General features: G+C 42.2%; 2 protein-coding genes across 2 annotated transcripts in view; one reads left to right on the top strand and one right to left on the bottom strand.

Moving 5' to 3' along the window:
- MLLT3 (MLLT3 super elongation complex subunit) overlaps window positions 1-9,891 on the bottom strand; it is a 358,426-nt gene extending 348,535 nt beyond the window's left edge. Inside the window, exon 1 of the mRNA XM_040359609.1 lies at window positions 9,764-9,891. The gene's annotated coding sequence lies outside the window, so the exon portion shown is untranslated. The remainder of the gene's footprint in view (window positions 1-9,763) is intronic.
- Window positions 3,620-26,888, top strand: part of FOCAD (focadhesin) — a 268,287-nt gene continuing 245,018 nt past the window's right edge. Inside the window, exons 1-3 of the mRNA XM_040359573.1 lie at window positions 3,620-3,726; window positions 10,172-10,240; window positions 13,981-14,055. Coding sequence (XP_040215507.1) covers window positions 10,184-10,240; window positions 13,981-14,055 — 132 coding nt within the window. The 5' untranslated portion in view covers window positions 3,620-3,726; window positions 10,172-10,183. The remainder of the gene's footprint in view (window positions 3,727-10,171; window positions 10,241-13,980; window positions 14,056-26,888) is intronic.

Genomic DNA, 26,888 nt, shown 5'->3' with positions numbered 1-26,888 from the left:
GTGATATTTTTTTATTAAATGTTTAATTCTTTTACGACACGTTGGTGTTATATCTTTCACTTGGATGTTATATGTTGCAATTGAGTAAATACAGCTGGATAAAACAAAAATGGTGTCTGTCTTCATTTCAGGCTGCAAAGCAACAAAAGCAACAAAATTTCATTTTTTTTAAAGGGGGGGGGGGGGGGGGGGGGTTATTTTCTATACCCTCTGTATATGCATACAAATGCTGAGGTTTTTAGGCAGCAGTGTAAAAGAGGCCTCAGGATGTTTTTTTCATAGTTTCAATGTGCCTTCATTTAAATAAAAATTTCCCTCTAATACAGTGTTTGCCTGAGAAAAGAAAATGCGATAAGACAATGTAAAAATAACACAAGGTGCTATCTATTATCACAAAACATACATGTTTACAGCGTTTGTTAAATAGGCCATGTTTTTTCGTTGATTTACTACTTTTAAGTTATATACTAGGGGGGTTATTAAAGAAAAGGCAAATCCACTTTACACTACAAGTGCACTTGGAAGTGCAGTCGCTGTAAATCTGAGGGGAAGATCTGAAACGAGGGGAAGCTCTGCTGATTTTATCATCCAATCATGTGCAAGCTAAAATCCTGTTTTTTATTTTCCTTGCATGTCCCCCCTCAGATCTACAGCGACTGCACTTCCAAGTGCACTTTCAGTGCACTTGTAGTGCAAAGTGGATTTGCTTTTCGTAAATAACCCCCAATATCAGAGTAATTATTTTAAAGCAAAAATGAATGTGGTATGTATCTCTTCGGCTGCATTCACACAGGCATTCTGTATCACAATTGTATAGGCTATATACTGTATATGCTACTTTTTTTTTTGCTTTTTTAGTTCCCATGAGTGGAGTTACCTTTCAATACCACTTTAAATTTAGTGCATTTTTCATTGATTTAAAAACATTAAACGGATAAACAGTAGCACAAATATTGGGTGACACGAACAATTGCGGCTGCTACCATTTTATTCTCCAGGGTCTCTGCTTTCAGAAAATACATTATTTTGGTGGGATATATATATACATTCACAAGGGTTCTTTGGTCCCTGAGGGGTTAAATAAAGTAGTTGGTATTATTAATTGTTTTATGACCTTTGTTTGCATGTTTTTTTTTATTTTTTATATTATTGGTATTTGTATATTGTGTTTAGGATATTTATATGACTCTGTATAATATAGAATCAGAATGAAGAGTTAATGTGAATATCTACATAGGTAGTGCTTTATGTATCTATCTCTCCTCCTAGTCACCTTTAGTTCTGGACATGCTGGTGAGAGGGGTGACATGTTACAAACTATGCATGAGGTTACCCATAAGCCTGGGTAGGATAGCGCCGCTCACCCTGCTAAATACTACAATTACAATAAAGTTTCTCCCAAGGGCTTTTATGCAGCAAGAAAAACCAACTGGAAAAACAAAATATTAATATACCAATATAATATCGTGGGGTTCTTTTTGGGCACATGTACTTACTTGTTCTGGAAATTCCTACAATAAGTCTGTTACCTGCCTTTGTTTACAGGACACCATTTATTGTAATTGGGGTATACCAGAGCCCATATTTTAAATTATATGTGAATTTTAATATCTGTACCAATAAAAAATAGTATATTAAGGGCTCTTTCACATGGGCCAATTTTTTAGGCGGACCTGAACGAGCGCTCCGTGCTCTTCTATGGAGCCACGGATGTCAGCGGTGACATGCCCGCTGACATCCGACCCGTTCCGTCAAAGTGTGACGGAGGAAAACCCTATTTTCCATCCGTCTGGCGGATCGGATCGGGTGACGACGGACTCTACGGTCCGTCGTCATCTGATCCCCCATAGGGGAGAGCGGCATTCTGACAGGTCGGTCCCTGCACAGTGTGCAGAGACAGACCTGTCATCTGCCGGCTCAGCGGGGATCGACGGATCGATCCCCGCTGAGCAAAGCGGAGCCCGAAAACGGTCCGCCCCATGTGAAAGAGCCCTAATACTTGTGTTTCCAGTTGATTTTTCTTGCTACATAAAAGCCCTTGGGAGAAACTTTATTGTAATTATAGTAAAAACAATAAAGAAATACCAAAAATTTAAAAAACAAAAAAACAAACAAACAAACGTGCAAACAAATGTCATAAAACAATTAATAATACAAACTATTTTATTTAACCCCTCAGGGACCAGGATTTGAAGTGGAAATACTGTATGCTGTTTATATATGTATATATAGATATATATGTCTATAGATCTCTCTCTCTCTCTATCTATATCTATATATTGGGGGCCAGATCCACGAAGAAGTTATGTCAGCGTATCTATTGATACGCCGCGTAACTTCTAGGATGCTCCGGCGTATCTTTGTTTTGTATCCACAAAACAAGATACGCCTGAAGCTGGGCTAGATCCGACTGACGTACGTCTTAGTACGCCGTCGGATCTAAGGTGCATATTTACGCTGGCCGCTAGGTGGCGCTTCCGTTGATTTCCGCATCGAGTATGCAAATTAGCTAGATACGCCAATCCACAAACGTACGTCCGGCCAGCGCATTTTTTTACGTCGTTTACGTAAGGCTTTTTTCGGCGTAACGTTACTCCTGCTCTATGAGGCGTACGCAATGTTAAGTATGGACGTCGGGCCAGCCTCGAATTTTCCATTGTTTACGTCGTTTGCGTAAAACGTTCGCGAATAGGGCTTTGCGTAGAATTACGTTCACGTGGAAAGCATTGGCTTATTTCGGGTTAATTTGGAGCTTGCGCACTGGGATACCCCCACGGACGGTGCATGCGCCGTTCAGAAAAAAATTAATTTACGTGGGGTCAAGACGTATTGACATAAAACACGCCCACAACTTAGTCTTTTGAATTGCGCACCCTTACGCCGACACATTTACACTACGCCGCCGTAACTTACGGCGCAAATTCTTTGTGGATACGGAAAATACGCTGTAAGTTACGGCGGCGTAGTGTATCTGAGATACGTTAAGCCGGACTTAAAAATGCGCCGAGGTACGTGGATCTGGCCCTGGGTCTTCAGAAAGTTTCTGCACTTGTTTATATAAACAAAAGTGCAGAAACATTTTGAAGAAAACCTTTGTACATATATATCACCAAAATAATGTATTTTCTGAAAGCAGAGACCCTGAAGAATTGTAATTATTGTAATTATGACATGTTACAAACTAGTGTGAGGCTTGGTTCACACTACTCTGTGACGCGATTTGCAGTGCAATTATGTAGTGCTCGCATTTTGGATGTGGTTTGCATATTCTAAATCGCACTGTAAATTGCACAAAAGTAATACAGGATCTTTTTCTAAAAAATGCACTGCCTGGAGTCGCACTGATGTGAACAGGCAGTGAAAATAATGTGATTTCCTTTGACATGCAATTCTGTGCCACTCAAGTCACATGTGAAATCACACTAGTGTGAAAGAGCACTGTCTGCCAGGGATCGCGAGAAGGCTGGTTATCATCTTAGCACACGATGCTGGATTCAGGCAACTCGAATGTATGTTTGGATTGGTTTTGAATAAAGTTGGTTGATTTACATTGCATTGAGAGTGTTCCTGTTACTGGTGGTTGCCAAGCAACAAGAAGGAAGTCTGCGCTCCAGGAGTGAGGGTACATGAAAGCGAGGCTTGGTTTCCAGGAAGGAGCTGACAGAGTGGCATCGTGGGAGAATCCAGTGTGAAGTCAGAGCAGTTGAAGAGGGAACTGCTTTTCAGGTAGTGCCTGTGATGAAGGGAAGCAAGGAGTACTGCTACTTACTTGTTGTTGATGTTTGGTGCAGTGTGTTTGATGGGCTGCTCCCTATAGTATGCTATTTTTGCAAGAAGCTGCTAGACTGCAGTGACAACATGTGCCCCAGTCTCATTAGTTTGCAGAGCCAGAGTTCATGGGGTCAGCTTAGCAGAGAGGGAGCTGTGTAGCTTGTATATCATGTAGCTCATTTAGTACAGATCATTGTAGCTGATGCACATGTGTTCTTTTTATATTTGTGTTTCAGGCTATGATCAATTTCTGTCCATAAGGAATGTTGGAACATTTGCAGCCGCTGATCATTGTATTGTGACAGATGCAATGTTGGAACATTTGCAGCCGCTGATCATTGTATTGTGACAGATGCAATGTTGGGACATTTGCAGCCGCTGATCATTGTATTGTGACAGATGTAATGTTGGGACATTTGCAGCCGCTGATCATTGCATTGTGACAGATGCAATGTTGGGACCTTGCAGCCGCTGATCATTGTATTGTGACAGATGCAATGTTGGGACATTTGCAGCCGCTGATCATTGTATTGTGACAGATGCAATGTTGGGACATTTGCAGCCGCTGATCATTGTATTGTGACAGATGTAATGTTGGGACATTTGCAGCCGCTGATCATTGTATTGTGACAGATGTAATGTTGGGACATTTGCAGCCGCTGATCATTGCATTGTGACAGATGCAATGTTGGGACCTTGCAGCCGCTGATCATTGTATTGTGACAGATGCAATGTTGGGACCTTGCAGCCGCTGATCATTGTATTGTGACAGATGCAATGTTGGGACCTTGCAGCCGCTGATCATTGCATTGTGACAGATGCAATGTTGGGACCTTGCAGCCGCTGATCATTGCATTGTGACAGATGCAATGTTGGGACCTTGCAGCCGCTGATCATTGCATTGTGACAGATGCAATGTTGGGACCTTGCAGCCGCTGATCATTGTATTGTGACAGATGCAATGTTGGGACATTTGCAGCCCCCGATCATTGTATTGTGACAGATGCAATGTTGGAACCTTGCAGCCGCTGATCATTGTATTGTGACAGATGCAATGTTGGGACATTTGCAGCCGCTGATCATTGTATTGTGACAGATGCAATGTTGGGACCTTGCAGCCGCTGATCATTGTATTGTGACAGATGCAATGTTGGGACATTTGCAGCCGCTGATCATTGTATTGTGACAGATGCAATGTTGGGACATTTGCAGCCGCTGATCATTGTATTGTGACAGATGCAATGTTGGAACATTTGCAGCCGCTGATCATTGTATTGTGACAGATGCAATGTTGGGACATTTGCAGCCGCTGATCATTGTATTGTGACAGATGCAATGTTGGGACCTTGCAGCCGCTGATCATTGTATTGTGACAGATGTAATGTTGGGACATTTGCAGCCGCTGATCATTGTATTGTGACAGATGTAATGTTGGAACCTTGCAGCCGCTGATCATTATATTGTGACAGATGTAATGTTGGAACCTTGCAGCCGCTGATCATTTTATTGTGACAGATGCAATGTTGGGACATTTGCAGCCGCTGATCATTGTATTGTGACAGATTCAATGTTGGAACATTTGCAGCCGCTGATCATTGTATTGTGACAGATGTAATGTTGGGACATTTGCAGCCGCTGATCATTGTTATGTGACAGATGCAATGTTGGGACATTTGCAGCCGCTGATCATTGTATTGTGACAGATGCAATGTTGGGACATTTGCAGCCGCTGATCATTGTATTGTGACAGATGTAATGTTGGGACATTTGCAGCCGCTGATCATTGCATTGTGACAGATGCAATGTTGGGACCTTGCAGCCGCTGATCATTGTATTGTGACAGATGCAATGTTGGGACCTTGCAGCCGCTGATCATTGTATTGTGACAGATGTAATGTTGGGACCTTGCAGCCGCTGATCATTGCATTGTGACAGATGCAATGTTGGGACCTTGCAGCCGCTGATCATTGCATTGTGACAGATGCAATGTTGGGACCTTGCAGCCGCTGATCATTGCATTGTGACAGATGCAATGTTGGGACCTTGCAGCCGCTGATCATTGTATTGTGACAGATGCAATGTTGGGACATTTGCAGCCCCCGATCATTGTATTGTGACAGATGCAATGTTGGGACATTTGCAGCCCCCGATCATTGTATTGTGACAGATGCAATGTTGGGACATTTGCAGCCCCCGATCATTGTATTGTGACAGATGCAATGTTGGGACATTTGCAGCCGCTGATCAATGTTATGTGACAGATGCAATGTTGGGACATTTGCAGCCCCCGATCATTGTATTGTGACAGATGCAATGTTGGGACATTTGCAGCCCCCGATCATTGTATTGTGACAGATGCAATGTTGGGACATTTGCAGCCCCCGATCATTGTATTGTGACAGATGCAATGTTGGGACATTTGCAGCCGCTGATCAATGTTATGTGACAGATGCAGGCACTAATGTCAGAAAAAAACCCCGCAGAGGGATCCCTCCATCTACCTCGCTTCGATGGCTAGCTTTATACAGGTCGCCTGTTTCTGTGCTTGTAATGTAGAAGAAAAACAAATGCTGTGCACACAGCAAACAGATGGGACAGTAGTAGCAACAATTCCTTAAACCTGACCCTCAGCTTGTCCTTCAGACTTGCACAATTATACAGGCTCCTCACCATGGCTTACTCTGATTTCACTGCACACTCTGAGCTTCTCACAATGTGCATTAGAAGCAGCGCAAGTCATGTAGAGCCCTCATCATTTCCTGGCTGTAGGACATCCAGCATCATCTAGCCTGACTGATCCTGACCTACCTCTTTTATACAGTGGATTTTAGTTCTTTCATTCATGGAGGCTTAGTAGCACAGGTGGGCATTAGCAGATGACAGTAATGTCAGCATCCATGGGTAAATGAAGATTAGCTCAGAACTTGCATTCAAATAGGAACTCTTGACTACACCTGATGTGCTGCCCCTCCCACCAGCATGTAACTGCCTGCAATACATAGAGACCCAGTGATGACATCACTAGTTCTAAAATCGAGTGTGTAATAATAACAGGTTTTATTTAAAAATGTCTTTTAAAGCGGTTCTGCAGCAAAAAAAATATTAAAAGTCAGCAGCTCCAAATCCTGTAGCTGCTGACTTTTAAAGTGGTAGTAAACCCACTTTTTAATCTTTTACCTACAGGTAAGCCTATATAATAAGGCTTCCCTGTAGGTGCTGTGAATATCTCCTAAACAGTTTGAGATATTACAAGTGCATGCAGCCGGTGACGTCGCCAGCGCATGCGCACTGAAGGTCCCGCATACTGATCTTCAGAGCCCATGCTGTAAACGGCACACCCCCAGTTACTCATGTAGCCAGAGGCAGCAAACCTGGAAGGAAGACCGTGTAAACATGGAACCCTTTTCAGTGGTGACAGCGTGCCGCTGGAGTGCTTAGTTTTAAGGTAAGGCTCTCATAATGTGCTAGTATGCTATGCATATTGGCACATTATAACATTGTCTTACTACTGCTTTAATAACAGGACACTTGCCTGTTCAGGGATCCAGTGCCGTTCTCACCTGGGCTAGGTCTTCACTAGCCTTCAGGTTCCTAGGCATCTTAAAGCGGTTGTAAACCGCATAAACATTTTTTTTTCTTTTTTTTAACCTGCAAGGCAAAAGGCATTATCGGCTAGTATGCACCGCATACTGGCTGATTATGAAATACTTACCTCTGAACGAGGTGAATTACACTTACCTGGTCTACGCCGAGCGAGATGTCATCTTGCTCCGCCGTGTCTTCCGGGTATCGCCGCTCCAGCGATGTGATTGGCTGGAGCGGCAATGACGTCACTCCCGCGTGTGTGCGTGGGAGATTTAAATTCGGCAAGCTCCGGCGGCTGCCGGTCCTTTCGCCGTGGATCCCCCCTGCACATGCGCCGCTGCAATCAGCGGCGCATTGCGGGGGGAATATCTCCTAAACCGTACAGGTTTAGGAGATATTCTTTATACCTACAGGTAAGCCTTATTATAGGCTTGCCTGTAGGTAAAAGTGAAAAAAGTGGGTTTACAACCACTTTAACTGGGAGCAGCTGGCTGTGCTGCTTGTGGCTTCACAGGCGGTTGCGCACTGCGCATATGCGAGCCATGCTGTGCATTGTAAATGGTCCCGCAGTCTTGTTGGACCTGTGATGAGCCCGGAAGACTGTGGGCAGGGAGGGGGGGAGGAGAACTTCTGCTTGGATTGTCAAAACTAGGTATCTGCTCCCACCCCCCTGAAAAAAATGACCTGCCACATCAGAGTGGGGTGGCAGGAAGACTTAGAAGAATTTCCCCTTTTTGGGCGATGCTCCGCTTTAAAGCAGGACTATACTTGCCTTCAATAAAGCGATGTACCGCCCTGTAACTCCCTGTCGGCCACTGACATCTTCAGGCAACCAACTTCTGGGTCTCGGTCACTGCCCGCTGTCACTGGCTGGGCTCAGATGACGTCATACAGGGATATTCTCAGCTTCGGCATTGCCAAAGTTGTACAGTGAGCTATATGTGCTTGCTTCACCGAGACACACAGGCAGGTAAGTAGCTTTAATGCAGAAGGACAAAGCATTTAAAATCCTGACTGTCTGCCCATTTTCATTATCTAGCATAAAGTTCCACTTTAACGTGTTTATAAGAGATGGGGGGATGGAAGAAGAAAGGCAAAATATAAGGAGTGTAAATTTCGCCTTTAACATGATTCAAGTGACTCTTCTGCTGCAGCAACTCATGTTGTTTTATGAATTGCCAGGGCTGACCTTTCTTAATGTAGTAAACCTCATACTGTACTAGATATGCCTTATTTTTTTTCTCCAAAAGTCATAGCTAGTTATATACCAGGGCCATCTTACTAGCATCATGGGCCCCTGGGCAAAGCAATGCTCTGGGGCCCATCCAGCCTGCCCAATTTATGCACCCATTCTCAAAAATGTAAATATAAATAGTAGATAGAATTAAACACTAGATTTTTAACCAATAAAAAGTATACTGTAAATTAAAGACTAATTAACACAAAGGGTACCGGGGGAGGAGATCACAGTACAGGGGTGCAGGGTTTAGAGGGCCTATTTACAGGGGGAAGGACAGGAGAATATGGGGGATGATGACTGGGGGGCACAGTACAGGGGTGGGGGGATTTAGAGGGCATATTTACAGGGGGAAGGACAGGACAATATGGGGGACGATGACTGGGGGGGGGGGCACAGTACAGGGGTGGGGGGTTTAGAGGGTATATTTACAGGGGGAAAGAGAGGAGAATATGGGGGACGACGACAGGGGGGCACAGTACAGTGGGGACAGAAGGGCACAGTATAGTACATGTTGTACACTGACGTGGACTGGCAAGCAACTCAATACACATCTAAATGTAGATTTCCAAAGTATGCTTGCATTGGGTTACTGCACATTGGCAACATTATACTGCATTGTTTGTTTGTTCATCTCCATGCTTTTCAGTTTTATAAAACATCAAAAAAGAAAAAAAATGCTCTAAAGGAATTTAGGATGTACATTTTGAACGATACACCAAAGGTAGGCAGACCTTTCATCTGGTAGGAAAAAATTGAACAAATCAGATTTGAAACTGGTTATTTAAATATCTAGCGCAGAGTATGGTTTTTATACAAACATGGCACTTCTTTTAAAGCTTAGATTAAAAAAAAAAAAAAAAAAGGAGGAAATATGGCTGAAATAAAATACACTTCCTTTTCTGACTCTATTGAAAATGACAGAATATGCCAGCTTTAAGATGAGAGTGCCAGCCAGAAATGCAAGGAAAGTCTTTATATTCTAGTGAAATGTATCTTTAAAATAAAATATAAATATAAATATAAATGTATCTTTAATATAAAATATCTTTAGCGGATTATTTTCACACTCATAGAAATGTAAAAAAAACAAAAAAAAAAACAGCATACATAAACCTTCAGATTCAATATATAGTTTTTTCAGTGGATACATTTGAATAAGTAACTCACATTTAATAGAATTCTTGTTCTCTTGCATGCAATCTGGCAAGCCAGCAGCTTTTTCTTCAAACACACTGTTCAGTAAGTGACTTGAGTTTGGTTCACATCCACACCTTGTGGCCAGCGGACTGCCTCTGCTTAGTAACTCCTGTGTTGTCAGCTAGCAACTTACATGAAAGTGAAAACACCCATACTGTTACCATTAGATAAGCGCTTGGGGAGGGAGTGTTTCCTACTTCATGCGCTTCATGAACACACCCAGCTTACTTTTCATCTATTATCCTTACAGTTTAATTGACAAATGCTTCTTTTAAGCCGCTTGTTTGGATACCTTTTATCAGCCTTTTTTTTTTTTTTTTCATCCACGTTATTTGACTTTAACCAAAACATGCACTTTGTTTTTTTGACGTTTTTCAGTACCATCAGAAAATGTCAGAAGATTTAAAGAAAAGATTAGCGTTTCCAAACTCTCTTATTCAGACTCAGGTATGTATTTTATTTAGTGTTTTTTCTTCACTATATTTATTTTTACCCATGGAGCCCAGTGTTCGAACTTTTGCCACTTTATTCACTTGTTATTTACTTTGTTCACTTTATTGCCATTGTTTAAAGTGATACTAAAGTCTTGTTTTTTTTTCTTTAAAAATAACAAACACGTCATACTTGCCTGCTCTGGGAAATTATTTTGCACAGAGCAGCCAGGATCCTCCTCTTTTCGTGTCCTTGTCGGCACTCCTGGCCCCTCCCTTTTGTTAAATCACCCCACAGCAAGCAGCTTTGTATGGGGGCAGCCGAGCTACAGCTCCGTATGTCCACTGAGACATGGAGCCACGGTTCCGGCCCTGCCCTCTCTCTCTCCTGATTGGCTAACTGACTTTGACAGCAGCGGGGGCCAGTGGCGCTGCTGTTGTCTCTCAGCCAATCAGGAGGAAGCGTTCTGGACGGCCGAGGTACTCGTGCACATCGCTGGATAGAGAGGGAGGCTGCTACACACAGAAGGTTTTTTATCTCCATGCATTAAGATAAAAAAGCTTCTACCTTTACAACCATTTTAATTTTTAGAGTTGGGAAGGGTTATAACTGCTGGTTTATTTTAGGGTATTTTCCTTTATTTCCTGTTCAGGAGATACAACAAGAAATAGGAGAAAATCTCTAAAAATACAGGGAAACTCCCATTCTAGGGAGCTGTCAGCTGTGTACAAACAGGGTGAAGTTGCACACAGACAGCAAACAAATCTTGACAGGGATTCTTGTATTTCCCTGCACAAAAACTGGAATTGCACAGTGCAGCCCCACATATTCCATTCTCCCCTGTTGGCCCTGGTTGCTCCTTTTCTTCTCGGTGTGCCACTATAGAAAGCAGCTTCCTATATTGGCACAGCTGCAGGCTTTATCGTAAGCTACGCTACCTGTGCCAATAGACACAGACAAGGGTGGCTTAAACCTGCCTCTTCTCCCTCATCACAAGCGTAAGTTCACTTTGAGGTTTACAATTCCTCTACATTACATAAAAGATGCACTAATGTAATGTTTTTTTCATCAGCAGACTTTGTTAATGATATTTTGAGATAAATATACGGGGGTATGCAAATTACCTAAACATTGCATTGGGAAAAATTACAGGAAAGGGGGTGAGAGCGGCCGACTCAGGCTCCCAGCGGCTCACCATATGGTCTCGATCTTTCTCGAGCCTGGACCGGCTCTGTAATGTCAGTTGACAGCGGGCTTCACAGTATTGCAGAACGAACTGCACTCCTGTGATCCACAGGAGAAGTACAGCCAAACGAGCTTTGGCTGTACTTCTCCTTTAAGAAGAAACGGGCTGTTTTGGTAGTGGATCCAGGCTTTTTAGTTCTTGCTAAACACCCTACAGTCCTGAGGATGTTCCCCCTCAAAGGATTCTGTTGAAAGGTGTCTGAAAGTCCTTCTTTGCAGGTTCTGCCCTGAAGCCAGCTATTGTTTCCATTTCTATTTGCCAGATTTGCTTACTAAACAAGACACATTAACCACTTACGGACCGCCCGCTGTCGTTATACGTTGGCACTTTGAAAAAGGAATATCGTTGTTGAAGCCTCGTACACACAGGCCGAATTTCAGGAGACATTGACCGGTTTAAAAAAAAAAAGCAGACATTCAGCCCGTGTGTATGTCGGTCTGGCCGGGTTCTGTCGGACGAGCATGCTGGAAGACCAGAACCCCCCGACGGACTCCTGATTAGCACTCTCAGCCAATGTCAGAGAGCGATGATCGAAGTGTTTTGGTGGGGGGGTAGTTAGATCGCCGTACTAACTGTGGATGGTTAGTACAGTTGCTCTGACCGGAGCACCTAAGGTGGTGTCCTTGCTTCTTTTTTTTTTTTTGTGAACATTGTTCTTCCCTCCCTTTGTCCTGCACCAAACCATGACTAGGAACTTGCCCTACTCTGCCTGGATATGGTCAGGGCTGTCGGGGTCTACCTTCCAGCCACAGCCTCAATTTCTAAGACTGAGTTCTTGTCTTGCGTGTGGGCCATCGTAGCGGGTACCCTGCTTTCCAGTCCACCATTCCCTGGTGGACCCGGCAATATATTTCCAGGGCCTACGCCCTTAGGGACATAGTTCCTCTTTTCCCTATTACAACCCATTCACCAGGGCTTTTGGTGTCTCTTAAAGATTTTCAGCATCAAGCATCTGTTTCCCAGATTTGCAAGGCTACCACCTGCACCTAACTTTAGGTGCAAGGTGCTTCAAAGTGTTATCTGAGTGTTTATGTTTTGGGTTATTTTACTATTGTTGTCTTTTTTTTCACTCTGATTTATCTCACTTTGCCAGAAACGTACTCTCTTCAGTGGACACCAAAACTTAATCTGTCTCCCAGGTTGAAGGTTGTGATTCTAGCAGAGTGATTTATACACTGTGGGCCAGATCCATGAAGCAGTTATGCTTGCGTATCTATTGATACGCCGCGTAACTGCTAGGTTGCCCCCGGCGTATCTTTGTTTTGTATCCACAAAACAAGATACGCCTGAAGCTGGGCTAGATCCGACTGGCGTACGTCTTAGTACGCCGGCGGATCTAAGGTGCATATTTACGCTGGCCGCTAGGTGGCGCTTCCGTCGATTTCCGCGTCGAGTATGCAAATTGGCTAGATACGCAAATCCACAAACGTACGTCCGGCCGGCGCATTTTTTTTACGTAGTTTCCGTAAGGCTTTTTTCGGCGTATCGTTACCCCTGCTATATGAGGCGTAGCAAATGTTAAGTATGGACGTCGGGCCAGCGTCTAATTTTCCGTTGTGTACATCGTTTGCGTAAAACATTCGCGAATAGGGCTTTGCGTAGAATGACGTTCACGTCGAAAGCATTGGCTTGTTGCGGGTTAATTTGGAGCATGCGCATTGGGATACCCCCATGGACGGCGTATGCGCCGTTAAAAAAAAAATGTCATTTACGTCGGGTCAAGACGTATTAACATAAAACATGCCCCCATCTCATCCATTTGAATTGCGCGCCCTTACGCCGACACAGTTACACTACACCACCGTAACTTACGGCGCAAATACTTTGTGGATACGGGAAATACACTGTAAGTTACGGCGGCGTAGTGTATCTGAGATACACTACGCCGGACGTAAAGAAGCGCCGCGGTACGTGGATCTGGCCCTGTGTGTCCTGTGCCTGTTGGGCTTGCTGTATATGTTCCTGACCTATCGGCATGACTGTCGCTAACCTACAGTATATTGCATCTGGTTAATGTGTTGAACAACAATTTTCTGAGGTGTGGCATCTTGCTCTTCTGCTTCCTAGGCTACATCCAGGAGTCCTCTGGGATGTCTACTGTACAAGGGTTGTAATAGGGAAAACCCTGTAGCAGACTGTCGCACTTTTCCTTACTGAACATAGTCCCAGGCTTTTCTATCCTTAGCCATTTTATTTATTTATTTTTTTTGCATACATCTCAGGGTCCTATTGAACTGGTCTACCAGCTTTTTTCACCACCCACAGTTCTACAAAACATTCAGCTCCAGGAAACAGAACAGGATTTAAGATTCTTAGAAAACTTTTTTCCATCTCAAGCAACCTAGTTGACACAATTACACTATCTAAAATACTGCCAGCCAATGCCTCAAATCATTATTTTCTATGACACAAAAATACTTGCCAGGCGTACCTTTCTTTTAAAAACACTCCTAGTGCAGTTTTCTCTATATTAGTGTTAACAGGAGTGTTTTGTGTTCTTCTGTTGCAGGCTGTCGGTCATTTAATAGCTTCTGTGCTTAAAGAAAATGTTTTCTCAGACGTTATAAGGCAATCGTCAAATCAGGTAAGATTTCAATCGTGTTCCAAAAAAAAAAAAATGTAGATCTGAAGTGCATCCTCTTTTTTGTATGTGATGATGACCTGTTCCTGTTTCCTTTTTATTGTAACCCGAAAACTACTTAAACTGATCTGGGTTTTATTTTTCCTTTTTATACTACGTTTTCTTTTTTCTTTTCATAATTATAGAATACCCTGTAGAAAAATAGAAGTTTAGGAAAGTAAGCAATATGCACATGTAGATAATATCAATTTTGAGCCTTGGGGATTAGAAGTTGTAAGTGTGCTATTTATTCAATAAAAAAGCACTGTACACACTGTGGCTTGCACTTTGAGCCCCATTCTTTTTTTTATATAGGTGTGTGTATATATATATATATATATATATATATCATTTTTTTTTTTATTATTTTTATTGAAGTATTTCAAACAAGACATACAAACATTGAAAAAAGAGAGCGCCGTGGCAAAGCACCAGGCCCCTCCTCGACCAACATAGGCAATCTACCTAACATCGGTATCTGACTGCTCCTACTAAAACCATTCCCTAACCCACCCCCCTCCCCCCATCAACCCAAAACTCGGTTCACCACCACCCTCGGATAACAAGCTCCAAGAAAAGAAATAGGTACATGAGTCCGCTATCCATAATAGGCATTTGTGGCCACAAAAACAATAACATAATAATGTTCGTTTAACCCCAGCAGACCGAGCATTGCAATCAGGGGATTGACCAGTAGGTATTAGTGCCCCCCCCCCCCCGACACATCAGGGCTATGCCCGCGGGCCCCTCAAGTCAGGTCCAGAGGTCCGCAATTTATCTCAGGATAGACAGCCGCCCACAGTAGTATCAGAATTATACCATGCCTGCCATGTCAAACTTTTTCTCACACCCCCTGGAAAGGTATGTCGCCTTGTAGTAGGGCATCATGGAATTCACAAGCCCCTTCCAGAAAGCTATGCTTGGGGAAGCAGGTGATTTCTATTTAAGTAGAATGGCCTTCCTCCCATAAAATAACAAAATATTCAACAGCGTTCTAAGGGCCCTGGAGGGGACCATCCCCTCCACCAGGCCAAAAAGACACACCTGAATTGACAAAGGAACGGGCACCTGTAAGATGTTTCCTATGCAAGAGGCCACCTCCCCCAGAATACCTTTTATCTGCGGGCACTCTCAAAAGATATGTTTCTCATCAGCTGGTGAAAAGGAGCACCTCCAACATTTCGAGGTGACAGACGGGTACAGAACTGAAAGCCTCGCAGGGGTGAAATAGATTCTGTGCAAAAATGTAAAGTGTATCAGTCTATCTCTAGCGGATACCAAATGCTGAAAAGGGTGATCCCACATATCATCCAAATCCTCGCCATCTATACCAGGCACCTCCTCCCTCTCCCACCGCTCCCTACATTTAGTTAACGCCACCGGGCTCTTTTTAAATAATTCCTTATATGTGACAGACAGGGTTTTAGGGAGGTCCTCCACCATGAGCAAATCCTCCAAAACCGACGATATGGACCCAACCGCCCTCTCCTGGAATTGAGCCTGGAAGGCGTGACGAAGCTGTATAAACCTGAAAAAAATCTAATTAGGAAGATCATATCTGGCCTTGAGCTGGTCAAAAGTGAGTAGTACCCCATCTCCGGTTATGTCCTTAAGAAGTTTAATGCCCTTAGCCACCTTTTCTTAAATTTTTTATAGCAAAAAGTAAAAAAAAAAATGTTCTCAATTTGTTGCTCTTCTTTTTTTTTTTTTTGTTTATAGCGCAAAAAATAAGAACCGCAGAGGTGATCAAATACCACCAAAAGAAAACTCTATTTTGTGGGGGGAAAAAAAGGATGTGATTTTGTTTGGTTACAACATCGCACGACTGTGCAATTGTCATTTAAAGAGACACAGTGGTGTATCGCAAAAAATGGCCTGTTCATTAAAGGGGTTGTAAAGGTACAAATGTTTTTTTTCCTAAATAGATTCCTTTACCTTAGTGCAGTCCTCCTTCTTCAATTACCTCATCCTTCGATTTTTGCTTTAAATTTCCTTATTTCTTCTGAGAAATCCTCACTTCCTGTTCTTCTATTTGTAACTCCACACAGTAATGCAAGGCTTTCTCCCTGGCATGGAGTGTCATGTTCGCCCCCTCCCTTGGACTACAGGAGAGTCAGGACGCTCTCTACGTTGCAGATAGAGAAAGGAGCTGTGTGTTAGTGGGCGTCATGACTCTCTTTTAGTCCAATGGAGGGGGCGAGCATGACACTCCACACCAGGGAGAAAGCCTTGCATTACTGTGTGGAGTTACAGACAGGAGAACAGGAAGTGAGGATTTCTCAGAAGAAATAAGGACATTTAAAAGCAAAATGGAAGGATGAGGTAAGTGAAGGAGAACTGCACTAAGGTAAAGGAAGCTATTTTGGAAAATAAAATTGTACCTTTACAACTTCTTTAAGGGGGCAAATCTTTCCAGTCCTTAACTAGTTATTGATGTGAAACACCCTCAATGGTAGCAAGGACCAAGCCTAGGCTAAAATGCTCGGGAAAACTGATTCTTCATTTTTGTCTATAAAGATCTTTTTGATGAAAATATTGGCATGATTTGGTAATATTTACACAACATTCATGTTTAGCGTGATTTGTATCCCTTGGTCAGCTTTTAGAGTGCCTCAAAAGTCTACCTATGGCTTTCTTTAGAATAGTAAACTGTCGGGGTTGGAGATCAGGCACTTTCCGGTGCCACCAATTGTATAAAATTTAAAACGAACAAAAAACAATTCGTTCAGGCAGCGCTACATAAATCAGCACACTCCAACTCTTTATATGCAATCATCAAAACTTGTAAAATATGTAAGTTGAAGGTTCCATATGTTTGTAACAATGTGATCACTTCACCATTACCATGTCTTGCAACAGTGTGTTCACTTCACAGTGCAGATGTAATAGGATTGCACCCAAAGAACTTGATCACGTCCTAAGCACAGTCTTTACACCGTCACCTCCACCCGTGCAGCATTAAGGGGTGAAAAATCCTCCTATAAAATGAACTCTTACCAGACAATGCTGGGTAACGGGCACGTAACCATAGATTGTAGTTTCAAATCTCTCCTGGGATACTGATCACAGGAACTGTTGCAAACAGGAGCGCGGGTCATCCACTAATGAGCTCAGTCACATAGGGAGAAAGAAAAATGATCCATAGCGTAATCCTGTTTCAAACTGATTTATTTAAATAAAAGTTACCACCTGTAGGACATACACTTACAAAATCACATGTAAACAATGTGATACAACCAATGGATAGCGTGGCGGTGTCTCCTACACACAGCAGCGCAACTTTTTTAAACATTTAACAATGTTTCTCAATATTCACATCACTCTTGGTCGTTGTATCTGAGGGTGATGATGTCACAGATGACGAAACGCATCAGTGTGTGGCTATGCGACGACCAAGAGTGATGTGAATATGCCAGTGAGAAACATTGTTAATGTTTAAAAAGTTGCGCTGCTGTGAGTAGGAGACACCGACACGCTATCATTGGTTGTATCACATTGTTTACATGCCAGTTTTACCTTGTGATTTTGTAAGTGTATGTCCTACAGGTGGGAACTTTTATTCGGTTTGATTTTAAAGCAAGTTCTCTAATTTTTGTCCGAAGGACAACAGACTGATGGGGCGTACACACGGACGGTTTGGACCGATGAAACTGAACTTCGGTCCGTTTTCATCGGTTTGGACCGATGGTGTGTACACGGCCTCAGAGGAGCAGGTGCACATAAAATAGGCAGAAGTAGAGCCAGGAACAATGAATGGAACAATCATACTGCCTGAATCTATATAACAAGCCACTGAATTCTGGACTCCACCTATAATTGAGATATCAAATTATTTATGGGCTCAAATGTACAGAATATCATATCAAATGTTAGCCTTTATTGATGAATAACATCATTTTTTTTTTTTTTTTTACAAATGCTGTTTTTTTTCTGTAAGATATTAATTTTTTCCCTTTGCTATATATTTATAATAAACTAATTGCATGTAAGGGCATTTTGTTATGCATCTGACAGTAAAATACACTTGTTAAAGTGCAAAGCTGAAACAGCATAAAATTCTGCTCTGCGGTAGAATGATTAAGGAAAATTGCCAGTGTCATCCTGACTGGAGATGAATCATGAGCTTAGCTTTTTCTAAACCAAAGGAAGCTTTCATTATACAAGTAACAAGACAAACTCTTTTACTTAATTGTTATTGAGGGACACAGCTTTTTTTGGTAATAAGCAAACAAGGACTATATAGCCTCATACAGAAGAAAAGGACACCAGGCACAAAAACAAACACTGAAGGCCAGAACACTAGAGGCTATAATTCCTCCCAACCCACACCTTGCCAATTATACTTAGTGTCTGCAGGGGAATGAATATCTCCTTATATTCTGCTGCTTATTTTGATTGAACTGGAAGATTGTTTGTACTTTCAACAGCTACTGGTAGATTTGTGCCAAATATTCGAAATCCTATAAATGGTTTTCCTCGTTCTGTATGCTGGAGTTCTTTCTGCTACTGTCCTGAAGTCGGTAGTATCAACATGACTGTGTTCCATGAAAATATTGAAAGTGTGAACCACTTCAATCAGTAGCACTGTGCTCTAATCTAAATCAAAAATTAAATTTAATGTGTATTATTCATCACAAATGTGACAATATATATGAACAAAAAAAGGAAAAATATTCTTCATAAAAATAAGAAAAAAATGATAAACTTGAAAATAGTCCACCAAAAATGTGTGAAAAGTAGTGTCCAAATCTTCTATTATACTGTAAAGTTGAACTCCACCACACACCTCCTCACGTGTGATAGTGATCCCTTTCCCCAGCAGATTACACACTCACCACAATCTATTGCCTTCCACTCTCATGGTTGGCACAAGTAACATAAAAAAAGTTCTGCTGTCCAGGTCAGAGGTTGTTCTTGTATATCTCTATACAAATGAAATGATGGCCAATAGAAAGAAACAAACATAAATATACTCCAATGGTACAGTAACCAAAACAACAAAATGTATTAAAAACACAGTCCAGAACTACTCACAATGTACAAGATAAAAACTTGCATATGATAAAAAACTGCGCTGTGGTATCAGGTGTATGTATCATAATCGTGGGATAGACTGCATTGTCTCTCCACCTCCAAGTTCTGTGGATCTGTGATCGCACGTCTCCATGTTCTCATCCTTCCTCCTTCCTGATGCCCTCAGTTGTTGCCGGATAACCACGCCGGACGCATTTCGTCACTTCCGTCCCCTGTGAACTGTGATAGTCGGAACTGTCTGCGTCGGTGGCAATTTGTGTACCCCTCTTTCGTTCTCTTTGGGCCCTAAGTGGAGATATTTTATGTTGTTAGAAAAGGTTTTATAACTAGTTACTTCTCCTGTTCGGAAGGGTTTAAAACACCCACCACCACCTTCACTAGTGGAATAACATTTTTCTGATTCTGTCAGGGATCCTCTCGAGGATTCATTGTCAGATGCTAAGTTCCTCCCTTCCTTAGAGAAGAAGATCCCATTAGCTGACTTTTAGTCAACAGTTGTCTTGATGAAACAGAAGGAAACCATTTCCTTTCTAAGAGGACAGTAAATCAAATGAAAAATACCAATTCTGAAGCAATCGTACGATAACTTGATTGTTGGTTCACAGCTTTCGTCCATAATTATCCAAAGAAACAAACCCAAATTTTTTCACCAGATTGTTCAATTTTCATGTAATCCATTACAGTTTTCGCCTGAAAATACAATACATTACATTACCGTACTTCAGAATTTTTATTCTGTAGTTTTTGTAACTTTTAGTAACCTCTTCATTTTCCATGTGGAAAAAAATTATAAAAAATGGACAACCATTTGTCTGATAATTTCATTGTATGTACCAGTCTTAATTGTGCCTGTGCAATTCAGACTCTACTGTTTTCTTCTCTACCACGGTGTCTGGGCTCCTCCGGCCTCATCTCAAATGTGATGGATTTATCTAATGCTTTCCTCTGCAATGATTTCCCAGTTGTTGGCTGACTGGTCTAAATCACTAAGCAAGGTTCTGGTGTTGACCAGATGATCATTGCATTTTTATATGCAACACTGCTGGATGCGAGCTGGACTTTGTCTTGAGTAGCCCTTTCTTTTGTCCAGGTCTGTAGGGCATTCTGGCTTAAGTGCTGCAGGGCAACAGTATAAGAAGGCTTTATGCCTACCCTTCGATAGACAAAATCCTTTTTTTGTTCCTCCAAGTCGAGTTCCAGTTGCCAGGCACACACCTTTCCACCTCTTTCGGGTCAGGGAGAAAACTGGCTAAAACCGCTTCAGCTTCAGACGTTACAAGATAATTTCATTTCCATCCTCCACCTTGATGCTTCATGTCTTTTCATTGTCTCTTCAATTTCACCCAAACCTCTTTAAAACTATTTAGGTATTGCTGTCCCGAGGGTTATCATTTCCTTTCCCCTAACAAGATGGTTTCAGGTGTTTTTTTATTTTTATCTCAATACATTTGTTCATCCTCAAAAGTTTGATTGGAATCTATTTGGTTAGTTATTGCCTCCCTTCATTCCAAAGACTTTTTAACATTAATTTGCATAATGCATGCATATTTTATGCAGCTCGTTGTTTAAAGGGGTTGTAAAGGTAAATGTTTTTTCACCTTGATGCAAAAATTCAAAACGAACGACAGATTGCAAAAGATAGTAGGACAAACCCCAAAAAATTCTTTAAATATATTAATAGTAAAAAGGTGAAGTCTGAGCATGTAGGCCCCTTACAAAATAATCTAGAGTGGGTGACTGGGGACAAAGAGAAGGCAAATTTATTAAATGCTTTCTTCAGCTCTGTGTATACAATGAAGCATGGGGGAGCTCATGTCCAAAATGGGGGTGGGAGTGACACAGCCCCAAATCCACAATGGCTCAAAAGTGATATGGTCCAGAAATATTTAGACAGAATAAAGGTGGATAAAGCACCTGGACCTGATGGCATCCATCCACGGATCCTAGGTGAGTTGAGCTCTGTCATTTCAAAGCCACTGTATCTAATATTTAGGGACTCATTAAAGACAGGAATAGTACCACTGGATTGGCGCAGGGCCAATGTGGTGCCCATATTTAAAAAGGGAACAAAGTCTTTACCAAGTAACTATAGACCTGTTAGTTTAACTTCTATAGTTGGGAAGATACTGGAACGTTTAATAAAAGACCACATGGATGAGTTCTTGCTGGAAAAAAACTATTTAAGCAGCAGACAACATGGATTCATGAAAGACAGAAGTTGTCAGACAAACCTGATTTCCTTTTATGAAGAGGTAAGTAAAACCCTGGACAGAGGGGTGGCTGTGGACGTGATATATTTGGATTTTGCAAAAGTGTTCGATACAGTTCCGCACACACGGCTCATGTGTAAGGTAAGGTCTACAGGATTGGAAATATCAGTTTGTAAATGGATAGAAAACTGGCTGAAAGACAGAATTCAGAGAGTCGTGGTTAATGATTCTTACTCTGAATGGTCCAAGGTTATCAGTGGTGCACCCCAAGGTTCAGTGCTGGGACCCTTACTTTTTCAATATATTTATAAATGATATTGGGTCTGAGATCAAAAGTAACATTTCTGTCTTTGCAGATGACCCCAAGCTATGCAGTGGAATAACGTCCTTGCAGGATGTTTCCAATTTACAAGCCGACCTCAATGCTCTGTCTAATTGGGCGACTAAGTGGCAGATGAGGTTTAATGTAGATAAATGTAAAGTTATGCACTTGGGGGCTAAGAATATGCATGCATCATACATACTAGGGGGAGTACAACTGGGGGGATCCGTAGTGGAGAAGGATCTGGGGGTTTTGGTAGACCATAAGCTCAATAATGGCATGCAATGCCAAGCTGCGGTTTCCAAAGCGAGCAAAGTCCTTTCTTGTATTAAGAGAGGTATGGACTCCAGAGACAGAGATATAATTTTGCCCCTGTACAAATCATTAGTAAGACCTCATCTGGAATATGCAGTTCAGTTTTGGGCACCAGTTTTCAAAAAGGATATCGGAGAACTGGAGAAAGTGCATAGAAGGGCAACCAAACTGATGAGAGGCATGGAGGAGCTCAGCTATGAGGAAAGATTAGAAGAACTAAATGTATTCACTCTTGAGAAGAGGAGAATAAGGGGGGATATGATCAACATGTACAAATATATAAGAGGTCCATACAGTGAACTTGGTGTTGAGTTATTCACTTTACGGTCAACACTGAGGACAAGGGGGCACTCTTTACGTCTAGAGGAAAAGAGATTTCACCTCCAAATACGGAAAGGTTTTTTCACAGTAAGAGCTGTGAAAATGTGGAACAGACTCCCTCCAGAGGTGGTTCTGGCCAGCTCAGTAGATTGCTTTAAGAAAGGCCCGGATTCTTTCCTAAATGTACAGAATATAACTGAGTACTAAGATTTGTAGGTAAAGTTGATCCAGGGTAAATCCGATTGCCTCTCGGGGGATCAGGAAGAAATTTTTTCCCCTGCTGTAGCAAATTGGATCATGCTCTGCTGGGGTTTTTTGCCTTCCTCTGGATCAACTGTGGGTATGGAGTTGGGTGTATAGGATTGTACTGTGTTTTATTTTTGTTTATTTTTTTGTGGTTGAACTGGATGGACTTGTGTCTTTTTTCAACCTGACTAACTATGTAACTAACTATGTAACTATGCTTCCTATGCATTAAGGTGAAAAAACATCCGACGGTAACGCCCCCCCCCCCGAACCCCCGTTTTACTTACCTCACCCCTCGAAAGTCCCGCGCACGTCCTCGTTATCCTCTTCGGTTCCCAGCCTGGCCGTTGATTGGCTAGGCTGGACGGATTGATAGCAGCGCAGTGTTAGATTTTAAATTTATTAATATTTTTATGTGATAAATGTTTCTGAATCATTGGTTTAAACATGGTAGCTTTGAGGACAGACAAGGTCAGTTACAGGACACTACATCTGTCGTAGACTACATCTATTCTTGAAGTCCTACGTCAAGACAGTGGGTGGAGATGTGTTACTTAAAAATACACAAGTGGGTGTTACGTTTATCACTAACCTTCCATGGAGCTAATCTAAATATTAATTATGCTTAGCTTGGCTTTTAAAACAGTATAAGAACACATGTGGGTTGCGTAGTTAGCTAGGAAGCTCTGGGGTCACGACCCTACAGAGAAGATGGAGGTAGGAAGCCCCAACCTGCTGGAAGGGACCTTTCCCAGCAGACAGATCATACCATCATAACATCTATTTCCTCCTTCTGTAACTTTCTGAATTGCCATTTTGCCATGCGTTATCAGCTGCCAATATGTAAGCATTGACTGTTTGCTTGTCCTGTCTGGAAGAATAAACATTGTATAATGAAGGAAACCTGTATATTGGGAACCAAGAGCGCCTGGGAAGAAGGAGACTTTTGACATATCGCATGACATGTGTTAAAAATGTCCTCTCTCGCACCCATTTTACACGCAGCCATTGGCTGGCGCTGCTGTCAATCGCATCCAATGACGCGGCGAGTCGGGGATGGGGCCGAGTAATACAGTCGGCGGCTATGCCCGCCGCTGTATCATGGGAGCGCGCCCGCAAAAGCTTTCCACCATGCTCGCTCGCTCGCATGAAGGTGGAAAGCTTTTGCGAGGAGGAGCCGAGACAGCCGCCGAGGGACCCCAGAAGATTGACTGAAACAATGGTGGGAAATCCTATAATAAGCTGGGTCCTTACCAGCGCTTCCTGTCACAGTCTGAGGCTGACACTTGTTGCTTCAGAGAGACACAGCTCATGAGGGAAAAAAGAAAGAGAGGATACTCATGGTGCAGTATTATAACAAGAAAGGGCGAACAAGGACTACACGATATGTTTGCACTCACGAATCCCTGGACAAAATGGGCACAAAACAGCCTCTGGTGCCGCTCAGTGCAACGAACTCCTCATACGGATTTGACACCGTCGAATGCGTCACTCGGGCTCCTCCCCACGCGTTGCGTCACTAGTCACGTAACTGAGTCATGGGTTACCTTGTAACACAAACAGCTGAGCTTTTATCTGGCCAGCTGTATGTCAGAAATGATGGAAAAAATAGAGGGGTCTTGTATCACTTCATTGCTGGCAAACTTCTCAAAAGGCTGTACTTATTATAATCCATATACAAAAACAAGCTTTAATAATCATACAGGTATGTAAAATTCAATATATAAAATCAATAAAAAACCCAATATAAATGATCACTATACAAAAAGGAACTTAGTGTCCTATGACCCTTATATACTTAAAGGAGGTGTTGCTGTCTCCAGTGGCCATAATAAATACAATCAGAGGAAAACATCCGATATACTGGACACAACATATACGGTACATATGGTTCCCTATATACAAACAACCATAAATAACATATTAAAAGTATATTAAAATATGTATTTAACCAGCCAAAATTAATAAATACAGACTGTATAAAATATTATTATAAAAATTGTAAAAAACACATGACTAATAATCCGATATGAAGCAATTTAAATAAAATTCTATGTTGAGGCCATTGGGCGCTAATGACCCCATTTTATGTATCCATCTGGATTCACTCTTACTTAATTCTCAGACTTTGTGGCTTCCCCTCCAGTGGGGTATATACTTGTCTATAGCCCAAAACTTCATATCTTTAGGATTTCTATTATGACACAGTGCAAAGTGACGTGAGACGTTATGCTTAGGGAAGACCTTTTCTGTGTTTTGCACATGTTCCCTTATGTGTTATTTGCCCTATGTATTGTAATGAGCAGGAGCACTGCAGGACATACACCACACCTTCTGTCCAGCATTTTATGAGATCTTTTATTTCATATTCTTTTTGGGTGACATTCGATATGAATTTGGAACATTTCTGTCCATTGAAATTCGTTTTTTTTGCAAGCGTAACACCGCTTGCAAGGAAAAAATCACTTTCCTTGACAGAAAATGAGTGTACTAGTTCTACTTGGAGGGTCTGGGACATTTTTTTTTTTTTTGCCATCAAATCTCTCAATGTAGGAGCTCTCCTGTAAATCACCCTGGGAAGACTGGGCAATATACTTTGTAGCTGCCTGTCTGCTTTCAGGATAGGCCAGTGTTTCCTGAAGATAGATTCTATTTGTCTATGCTGAACACTATAGTTCAGAATAATATGGTTGGTTGTAGCCTAGCCGGCTATGGCCGACAATAATAGAACAGGGATTGAGTGTAAGGTCAATGCCTTTATAGGCAGCAGTCAAATGCAGGTACAGGTGCAGTGCATACAGCACTAATTCCAAAGAGAAGCGGCGCACTTCCGTGGTCCACGCTGGAACGCACCACAGCGCCGGGCGATGACGTAATCGTTCCAGCATGGAACGCATTACGGCGATGAAAGCGCTTGTTTAACAGAGAACAGGTGGCGCGATGGGGCGTGTTACACTGGGCCATTCTAACGCATGAATATACTTTGTTCTAAACCATTCCATAGTAGCTCTGGCTGTATGTTTAGGTTTGTTGTCCTGCTGGAAAGTGAACCTCCGCCCCAGTCTCAAGTCTTTTGCAGACACTAACAGGTTTTCTGCTAAGATTGCCCTGTATTTGGCTCCATCCATCTTCCTATCAACTTTGACCAGCTGAAGAAAAGCATCCCCACAACATGATGCTGCCACCACCATGTTTCACAGTGGGCATGGTGTTTTCAGGGTGATGTGCAGTGTTCGTTTTCCACCACACATAGCGTTTTGCTTTTCGGCCAAAAAGTTGAATTTTGGTCTCGTCTGACCAGAGCACCTTCTTCTACATGTTTGCTGTGTGCCCCACATGGCTTCTCGCAAACTGCAAATGCAACTTCATATGGCTTTCTTTCAACAATGGCTTTCTTTATGCCACTCTTCCATAAAGGACAGATTTGTGGAGTGCACGACTAAGGCCGGATTCACACTAGTGCGGTGCAAATTTCAGCTTTCTTATCTCTGCAGAGAGATAAGAGAACTGTTCAGCAGATCATCTCCATTTTAGCTGCGAATTTGGAGACCTAGGAGAGGGGAGGGGGAGGGGGGAAGTGTATTGAGATGAATGGGAGAAATCCTGAAGAGAAATGAACACATCTGCGAATCACATGCGTACCCATAGAAGATAATGGGCCTGAATTCGCACCTGAGCCGCACCGCAATGCCTAGAAAACGCACACTTTTTTTCGGCAATGCGCAGTGCGAATGCATCGCACATATGTGAACCAGCCTCATTGAAATCAATGTATTTCATAATGTTATGCAAATTTTGGATGCGGTTTAAGCCGCAACCAATTCGCATAGGTGTGAACTCGGCCTAATACTTGCTCCTCCAGAGTTACCCTGGGCCTCTTGTCTGCTTCTCTGTTTAATGCTCACCTTGCCTGGCCTGTGGACGGCCATATCTTGGTAGGTTTGCAGTTGTGCCATACACCTTCCATTTTCAGATGATATATTGAACAGTGCTCTGTGAGATATTCAAAGCTTGGAATTTTTTTTGATAACCTAGCCCTGCTTTAAACCACACAACCTTTTATCCCTGACCCGTCTGGTGTATTCCTTGGCCTTCACAATGCTGTTTGTTCACTAAGGTTCTCTAACAATACTCCGAGGGCTTCACAGAACAGCTGCATTTATACTGAGATGAAATTACGCAAAGGTGGACTCTATTTAATAATTAGGTGACTTCTGAAGGCAATTGGTTCCACTAGATATTAGTTAGGGGTATCAGAGTAAAGGGGGCTGAATACAAATGCACAACTCGCTTTTCAGATATTTATTTGTAAAAAATTTGGAAAACCAATTATAATTTTCCTTCCACTT

Source organism: Rana temporaria, chromosome 1 (genome assembly GCF_905171775.1).
Source record: "Rana temporaria chromosome 1, aRanTem1.1, whole genome shotgun sequence".
In the NCBI taxonomy this organism is placed as follows: domain Eukaryota; kingdom Metazoa; phylum Chordata; class Amphibia; order Anura; family Ranidae; genus Rana; species Rana temporaria.
The sequence above is the reverse complement of the archived record's forward strand: the minus strand, read 5'-3'. Positions and strand labels throughout refer to the sequence as shown.